At 37.6% G+C, this 10,000-nt stretch overlaps 2 protein-coding genes across 2 annotated transcripts in view; one reads left to right on the top strand and one right to left on the bottom strand.

Moving 5' to 3' along the window:
- dync2h1 (dynein cytoplasmic 2 heavy chain 1) overlaps positions 1-10,000 on the bottom strand; it is a 209,961-nt gene that overhangs the window by 190,528 nt on the left and 9,433 nt on the right. The gene's annotated exons all lie outside the window — the stretch shown is intronic.
- Positions 8,382-10,000, top strand: part of fzd4 (frizzled class receptor 4) — a 6,925-nt gene continuing 5,306 nt past the window's right edge. Inside the window, exon 1 of the mRNA XM_081370628.1 lies at positions 8,382-8,907. Coding sequence (XP_081226754.1) covers positions 8,671-8,907 — 237 coding nt within the window. The 5' untranslated portion in view covers positions 8,382-8,670. The remainder of the gene's footprint in view (positions 8,908-10,000) is intronic.

Raw genomic sequence — 10,000 nt, 5'->3', positions numbered from 1 at the left:
TCATGTGTTCTGACCAATCACAACGCTCGGTGTATATAAACAGGTGCTTATATAAACATAACTCATTCTCTCGGGCCTTTAAGTTCATAATGGCGTCGTGAGGGAGTTAACATGAGTGAAGTTTCCTGAGCATGAGAGGCAACGACTGAAAACCTGTTTATCATTTTCACAATGTTCATCCAGTTTTATTTGACTAGATTTAAGTCGAACGCACCTTTTAACTCTAAATGTTGTAATCTACGCTATGTCATGGTCACATGACCACAGTTTGGGGCATTTTTATTTCAGCAATTGTAACCTCAGAAATAAAACACAATCAAATTGAGTTAAAACATTTTTTTGCATTCAGACAAAAAAATGACTCAGAAAAGGACATTGTGGTTGATATTTATTAGTCACGTCACGCTGTCAATAGAACGTCATTTTGAGCGCATTGCATTGTGGGATAGAGTTTCTATGGAGCACTAGTTAGCAAATGCAGTAAGTTGTTTGCTTATTCAATCCATTATTTCAACGGATAAAATGTTTGTCTTCATAATCTAGGGTTCTTGACTCAATTCTAAAGAATCCTTTATGCCAAAAATGTTCTATATAAGGAGAAATGTCTTACATTATCACATAATACTTTAATGTTTAATGGGTTATTTTAGATTTTTCTAGTGATAAAGTATGTTTATGAGCTGTTAAATTCATAAAACTTTATTAAAAATTAATTACTTAATGAAAACTAAATCCAGAAAGTGATAGGAATCCCTAAAATGCATGGGTCGCACGGGTATATCTGTGGCAATAGCCAACAATACATTGTACGGGTCAAAATTATAGATTTTTCTTTTATGCCAAAAATCATGAGGATATTAAGTAAAGATCATGTTCCATGAAGATATTTAGTAAATTTCCTACCGTAAATATATAAAACATGTATTTGTGTGAGTGAATGCTGCACAATCGCCAACATAAATGAACAACTTTAAAGGAGATTTTCTCAATGTTTCGATTTTTTTGCTCCCTCAAATTCCAGATTTACAATAGTTGTATCTCAGCCAAATATTGTCCTATCATAACAAACCATACATCTTTATGATGATGTATAAATCTCAATTTCCAAAAAATGACCCATGTGACTGGTTTTGTGGTCCAGGGTCACATATATGAAGAATTTTTTTTTTTTTTTAAGTTTCATTTTTGTCTCATTGTATATGCACATTAGGACAGTAAATGGACCTCCTGCTGTTTGATGAAATTTAGATGAAAGCTCTCCTAATTAAGTCTGATAAACAAACAAAGCCACCAGTAGAGGACATTAACAGCAATCCATGTTCTTACTGACCCATACTGTATATAGTTGAGGATTTCCTACTGATAGAATCAGAGACCACACACACATTCACGTACACCACACACACACACACTAAACAACTGCATTACACCCTTCCCATCGCCACAGAGACATTTCCTGTCTCCATTGTCCAGCTAGAGAACATACTGACCATAACACACACAGACACACAACATACACAGAGGGCACATTAGACACACACACTACAACACAAACACTCTCCCACACACTGAATAACAACAGAGCTGCACACAATAGCATGCACACACACATGACTGCACACAGCAGTTCAGACGTCTACACACACACACAGTGTGTATTTTGAGATATGGCCGCATGTATAACGCCCCAGTGACGGGGTGGAATTTACACTCGGCACAACCATCACATCATTATATAGCGTGAACAACCAACTCAAACGTATTTAGTTAGAGTAGAGTAGTATAGAGTAGTGTTGATTGTACAGTGCACAAGCATGCAAAGGCAAAACTCAACACACTCTCCTAATACGTTTGTGAAGTCATTGTGAATCAGTTCGTTCGGATGATTCACATGAATGAACTGAATCAAAAAAAAATTTGTCCATGCATCTCTTTTCTAGCAAAATATTTAGTTAAATGCTGCTTGCCATGGTTTTGAACCCAACTAAACTGTATTTGATCTATTTTAAGATCTTCATCCTTTTATTTTCTCGTGCACGAAACCCACAAGAAGCCTAAATACATTTCTGTCAGTTTAACGCCGTCAATTAAAACCATCTTTTGATTTTCTCATGTGCATGTGAGCACAAGCAGCCTTTTCTGGCACATCTACATCCTTTTATTTTGCCTTTATTTGTAGGTCAGTGGAGATAGAGAGGAAAGTAGAGCATTTTTAATCTGGTAAATACTGTTTCTGACTGCAGAATTAGGGTAAAATGACAACAACACTGTAAAAAAAATAAAAAAATTGTTGCTGCTTTTAAGTTTAAGTACAATGAACTTGGATGTCAACTTAAATTACATTAAAATGACATAAAAAATGAGTTAACTTCTAAAAAAAATTTGAAAATTGCTTATTTTGATGCATTAAAATAAGCAATTGCATATGTATTTGCAATGCAAATACATATGCTGTCATAACTTCAATTCTTGCGTTTACTTCAATTCGCCTCATTTAAACAGACACTGTCTCTTTAAATAGCCTCACTGTGTTATACTCGTTTTTTGAAGAGCTTTTAGTGCTAAAAGAGCCGCTCGACTGTAGTTCAGCTACTTTAAATGATGAGTAGTTTGTTGCTTGGCAAACTTCAGCTTCACACACACGGACCGCACAAACCACGCGACTAGCCAGAATCAAAGCAGCAGTCGAGTTTCAAACACACAGGAACATTCCACTAATGTCTAAGAAAAAACAGAGAGAGAGAGAGAGAGAGAGATGTTGTGGTTTTGTTGCGCTGAGACGCATGAACCCACAAGCAGCCCGGCAGCCTTCCCAGAAAACAACTATATTTCTGACAAGCACTCTAATGCAACCACAACACAAACACACACACACACACACTGGAGGCTTATGGGTCTAAAGATATCTATGGGTTGATGGGGGTTAACTCTCCAACAAGTTCAGATTTATGACGTGTTCGAGGAGACATTTGTCAAAGCTACTGACATTGGCTTGTTTAATTGGTTGATTTGAACAAATTAATTGATTAGATTTGCTGACTGCTTGTCTGATTGATTTGATTAGTTGCAATATCTCATTAATATCCTAATCGTTTTTCATAAACAACACTGACACAATGGCTTAATTAGTTGTCTCTATTATTATTTCTCCCACACTCTTAAAAATAAAGGTTCTTTTTTGGAATCAATGGTTCCATGAAGAACCTTTAACATCCATAGAACCTTTTCATTCCAAACCGGTAAGACCTTCGTTCCTCTTCGGAACACAAATGAAGATGTTGTATATCTTTTCACAAGATGTAAAATAAGTCTCTGATGTCTGAGTGTGTGTGTGGAGTTTTAGCTCAAAATACTCCACAGATATTTTTATATAGCATGTTAAAATTGTCATTTTTTGAGGGTGAGCAAAAACACGCCGTTTTTGTGCCTGTCCCTTTAAATGCAAATGAGCTGCTGCTCCCGGCACAGGGGGCGGAGCTTCAAGAGCTTGTGTCCTTTTACCTCACACACACATGCACTGAACATTTCAAAAACTTTTAGCCTTTTATGTTCAAACCGGAGTCAGACAATGATGGAGAGACTCAAGAAGAAGTGACAACATGTAGAAGCAACAGGACATTTCTGAACGGTTAGTTGATGAATTTATGAAGCTTAAGTGTAGTTATCTTCTAGTCATTGATTAGCATATTCTGTCATGATAATCTATAAATCGTGTTCAGGGGGCGGGGTTTATGTAAATTCTAGGGTTGGTGATGTCACTAACCCGGGAGGAATGTGGTGTAGTCTCTACCAGCCGTTTGTTGTCGTCCTTAAAAAGCGATTTCTGTAAAAGCAAATATCTCCCTTTGCTTTGAACTTTGAGCGTTGTAACTTTGCAGATGTTGTTTATGATCAAACAGCAACATTACACACTAACTAAAGTTAGAAAAGTGAATTCATAATCAACCACCCCTTTAAATCCGCGAGCTTTCTGTCCCTCCATAGACAGCAACGTCATTGCAACTTTCAAGGCCCAGAAAGGTAGTAAAGACATCGATAAAATAGTCATCGTTAAAATAGTCCATGTGACTCCAGTTGTTCGAGAATGCTTTTTGAGTGCAAAAAAACAAACAAAAATAATGACTTTATTCAGTTTCTCCTCGTCTGTGTCCGTCTCCTACGTTGTTTACGCCTAACCATGTAGTTATTTTTAACTAAGTCGTTTAAGGGATGCACCAATATGAACATTTTGTCCGATACCGATAATTCTTCATATTTGAAAGCTAATAACCAATATATTGGCCGATAAATCTAAATCCAAATTTTTATATAATTTTTGAGAGCCTGATTATAAAAACAAAACTCTCACCATTAAAATCCATGTCCCAAACACACAATTATAATGATGTTCTCATTATAATTAGTATAGTATAATTTTATGCAGCCGATTTCAAGTTACACTTGACTGTATTTTCCTTTTTTGAAGTGATTGCAATCATATTTCAAGCAATTGAAAACCATTATTGTAATTAATAAATACATTATTTATCGGCTTTAATATATCAGCCAAATTTTCTTATCGGGCCGATATCGATAACATTAAAAATGAACATATATCGGCCGATACCGATATGGTGGCCGATATATCGTGCATCCCTAAAGTCATTATTTTTGTTTGTTTTTTGCACACAAAAAGTATTCTCGTCACTTCATAACATTAAGGTTGAATCACTGGAGTCACATGGACTATTTTAACGTTGTCTTTACTACCTTTCTGGGCCTTGAAAGTGCTGATTAAAGGAGAACTCGGCAACTCTAGCGAACTCTAGTCACTTCTTCGCTGATTTTCCCTTTTGTTGTCGCATGTTTTCCCCACGAGCTCCCCCTACAGCTGTGGTGGGGCGTATATTTCACAACACAGTCGTAAAAAACTCACTTGCGGCGGCCTCCTCCCCCTCTCTACCGCTGCTCATGTGCGTTTGTTTTGATCGGAGCAAGCCAACTGTATCGTGTGGAGTTATGTCTACCGAGGTGGGTAATCTGGTAATACATCATACATGCGTGTGTGTTTATGTCGAATTGCCGTAAAGCAATTTGTGTTTCGCGCTCGTTCTCGTTCTCGCTTTCGCTTCTCACGAGACTTCCAATTTCTATCTTGCCGGAACGGTAGTGAACAAGTTGCAAGGTTGGTTTTCCGCCTGGGAACGCTGGGGGGAGCGGGGAAAGTCACCAATATCACCAGAACAGGTTGTTTAACCATCCAAATGATTTCTAGACAGTTTTATTAAGTTAAAAAAGCTACCAAGTTCTCCTTTAAATTGCTGTCGGGACAAAAAGCTCTCATATTTCATCAAAAAACATCGTAAATTGTGTTCTGAAGATGAACGAAGGTCTAACGGGTTTGGAACGACACAAGGGCGAGTTATTAATGACAGAATTTTCAGTTTTGGGTGAACTAACCCTTTAAGTGAGTTATAAAAGAGCAATTTTTTGTTATAATTCAACAGTCTACACCATCAGTCTCCCTATTTAATTAACAAAGGCAAGTAAATAAGCTTCAGAGTGTCTGTCCATAACAACCTCAGAGCAAGTGTCACCATGGTTAAGCTTCTCGGACACCGTGCTAATTAAACAGGAACGTTTTACACTGCTACAGCTTGTACACACACTGCTGCTTCCGACACACACACACATATTTCATTAGACACAATGCAAACACAGTTGTTTTTTATCTCGTTGATTCAAACGCTCCTTCTGTTTCGACTTGGATTACGTCCATGGCAGCTGCTACACATGAATGAAGACATACCACAGACCAGTGTTTACCAAGTCCCCCGTGGGGAAAATCCAGCTTTTAATGTTGTTTATGTGTATATGTGGTGTTTTTAATATGCTTTAAGACACAGCATGTGTAAATTCATAAGTCGACACCATTGCTGAGTATTTCCTCCTTAAAACTGCAGTGAACCAAAGACAGTCTCAAAAATACGCTTTGAATTCGCTGGTGTTTCTGACGTCACAAACTACCTTGTAACCAATCAGATCAACGTGTGATCGTCAACCAGTGGATCTCTGAGCTGAGTGAGTGAGTGGAGGCGGGGCTCATTTGCATATTCATAGAACCGCGCATACTATATGAGGCAACCCAGCAAGCAATTTTGCGTTTAAAAGACGTCTAATAGCCGTCCAAACACAGACTAGACGTCTAAACAAGGCAAAATTTGGGCTGTCAGTGAAAATGTAATCTAAACCACGTCTAAACATCTAAACCACAGCCCAAGAATAGACTAGTCATCAATTAGATAAGAAAAAAATGAAATGAAACGACTAGTCTATTCTTGGGATATGATTTAGACGTCGATTAATTTTGCCAAATTTTGCCTTGTTTTAGAAGTCTGGGCTGTTTGGAGGCGGGGCTCATTTGCATATTCATACTAAATGAGGGAAGGGTGTCGGATTACATTCAAGCTATTTTAAGGCATAACAAATAATTTTCAAGGAAAAAACATTTAAATATGTAATTTTGGTGATCAAAGATGAGTTAAGGGATAAAATTATAGACTTTAAATAAGAAAGATATATCACCTCACTATATATAAAGAGCAAAAGAAATGCGCATGCAACGTCCTAGTTACGTTGTAAATTAGTAAGTCGTGAAATTACCAAAAAAGTACCAATAAATGACGTAAGTTTCATGTGTAAACTTATCTCTGAAGGATTTGCATTTGCATGTTCAATTCATTCATCAGGAGCAGTTTTCAACTCTCCAAACATCTAATTTTAAAAGCTAATAATGTCTGATTACTAGTGGCTGTTGTGTAATTAATAAACCACGCTTAGTACAATTCTCCAGTTAATTTGCACATTTAAATAGCATTTTAAAGCTGTTTTTGGAGTGCATCATTAACTCCTAATGACTCTGAGTGTTTCACACGTCCAGTAACTCTCATTTAAAGTCATTATGGCTTGATTACCAGTCGACACTAACGTCTATTGTGTTGCACACCCTGCATACTGTGCGTCATGTTTGTCATTCTACAATGATCCCGATCACTGGGAATATTCACGGACAATCAAACGGGCTGACTGAAGACTGCTGGGATTGTTGAAGCACAATCTATCGGCTCATTACCATTTTAATAGCTGCTCCACGGATACCAGCCCGCTTGTCTCCTCTTTCCCAGTTTGTCGTTTAAAAACTGCTAATTACCGCTGACCTCGGGCCGTCCGGGTCACGGGAGGGGGTTGGGAGCGGGCCGGGGGTTTTATTCTGATAGTTAGTGAGCAGTGAGGCGAAACAGAGGGAGGAGACGCATCAATCTAACGCTTGTAATCTAGGTTCAGACCCCAAATCTCTGGCCAGGAGAGTTTCTTCACACGGATCTCTTTAATCAGTTTGGATCCCTGCTGAACACAACTCAATATCTATCTTTATTAAGATAACGAAAATACCTGGGGACGGTTGCATAGACTTAGCCACTTTATGTTAAGATTGACCAACTATAGCAGTTAGACCGAAGAAGTAATCAGACTTACTTTTCCATTTCACCTGTTTATGTAACAGACTTTTAAAAAGTTAGGGCTAGTCTTAAAGAATTAAAAACAGATGACTAACTTTTAAGACTATACGATTAGTAAAAGGCAAAATAACTTTGGTAACACTTTATTTTACTGTGTCCTTGTTACATATGTTACTTACCATAGTAATAAATTATGCATAATTACATGCAACTAAACCAAACCCAAGTACATTACTCAGTAGTAAATATAATTAAACTGTAACAATGACACCTTAAAATAAAGGGTTACACTTTATTTTAAGGTGCCTTTGTTAAACTGTAATTATACATTTAAGTACTGAGTAATATTAAGTAACTACTTGTACTTACTATAGGGTTTGGTTTAGTTGCATGTAATTATGCAGAATTTATATTTATTACTATAGATATAAATTATGCATATTTAGTTGCATGTAATTATGCAGAATTTATATTTATTACTATAGAAACTACATGTAACATATATGACACTGTTAAATAAAGTGTAACCACAACTTTTTATCTACAGGGAAACACTATAAAACACTCAATGTGGAGATGAACTTAAATGTATTATACATTTAATTAGTTAAAAGTTAAACAAAAAAAGGAAATCCAAGTTGTTGCTGATTACCCCTGCAATAAACAATAATAATAAAAAAAACTAAACTAAAAATAAAAGGACATAAACTGAAATTAAGTGATAAGCCTACGGATGAAGGAATTATCTCTGTTTTATTGTGTGTTGTTATTGTGGCCACTCTAGGCCCCGCCCACATTCTCGAGCGGGCGCTCTGATTGGCTGACGCGGGTCCTGGGGCAGTTGTCCCGTCTCCGTCTAGACTCAACCGGGCAGAACCCGCGCGACCGCGTCACGGACACACCGGAGCCCGCACAAGCCACGGACGAGAGCGAAACGGATTGTTACTCGTAGACAGGACTGTAAGGACGCTCGTGAGGTTGATTCCGGAACGGGACTAACGGGACACGGTGTCGTTTCACACTTTAACGGACTCGCTCGCGCTCGGCTCCCTCCCCTTTGCTTTGCTTTGCTCTGGCACGAGACTGTGAGAAAGTGAGAAAGTCTTGAACTCCGGTAAACTCGTGCTGGAATTCCGCGCTCCCGTGATTCGCTGGGATTGTCGATATCGTTATGGCTCGGTTCGGGCTCGCGCTCGCGCTGCTGGCGCTCGGTTTGGGGCTCGCGCACGCGTTCGGGGACGAGGAGGAGATGACCTGCGACCCGATCCGCATCTCCATGTGTCAGGATTTGGGATATAATGTGACCAAGATGCCGAACCTGGTGGGAAACGTGTTGCAGTCCGACGCCGAGCTCCAGCTGACCACATTTACACCGTTAATACAGTACGGCTGCTCCAACCAGCTGAAGGTGAGAACTTACAACACACACACACACACACACACACACACACACACACACACACACACACACATTCAGACTGTAACCAGAACCTTCACACACACTCACTCACTCACTCACATACATACACACACACACACACACACACACACACACACACACACACACACACACACACACACACATATTCAGACTGTAACCAGAACCTTCACACACACTCACACATCCCATCACACACACACACACACACACACATATATTCAGACTGTAACCAGAACCTTCACACACACACACACACACACACACACACACACACACACACACACACACAAAATTATATTATTATTACAAAATGATCATAAAATATTAAAACCAACCATGAATGATACAATTTTAATCGTATTATTGTTGTTAATTATATTATTGTGACAAAGGAAATATTTAAATAATAACTATTTAAATAATAGTGACTTAATAATAATAAAATAATTATATACATTTAAAATCATTATTAGCCGTATTATTGTTGCTACTGTGAATAAAATTGTGACAAAGAAAAGATTCAAATTATAATGATTTATAATAATAAACATCAAAATTATAAACAATAATTTTTTTTATTTCACAACAATTACTATAAAAAATGTTTGTCTTATTATTGCTATTAATCTAATTAATGTAGCGAAAGATTCAAACAATTTACAGTATTTAATAATTATATATACTGTATATTATATAATTAATATAAGTATTACATTAAGATAATAATTATATAAAATTAATTAATTATTATTATTAAGGTGCTAGTAATGTTTATAAACAGTAATGTAAAACAATCATGCCAATGTAGTTATCAATTGGAATTTTACTCAGAAATCACACACACACACACACACACACACACACACACACACACACACACACACACACACACACACAGCAAGGATAAACACACATAAATACACTCACACACACACATACATGCATCAAGACCGTAGCCAGGATACTCACTCACTCACTCACACACACACTCACACACACCCCAAGACTGTAGCCAGGATACACACTCACTCACTCACTCACTCACTCACTCACTCACTCA

The sequence above is a fragment of the Scardinius erythrophthalmus genome (genome assembly GCF_964197995.2).
Source record: "Scardinius erythrophthalmus genome assembly, chromosome: 7".
Taxonomy (NCBI): domain Eukaryota; kingdom Metazoa; phylum Chordata; class Actinopteri; order Cypriniformes; family Leuciscidae; genus Scardinius; species Scardinius erythrophthalmus.
This window is presented reverse-complemented; position numbering and strand designations above follow the sequence as displayed.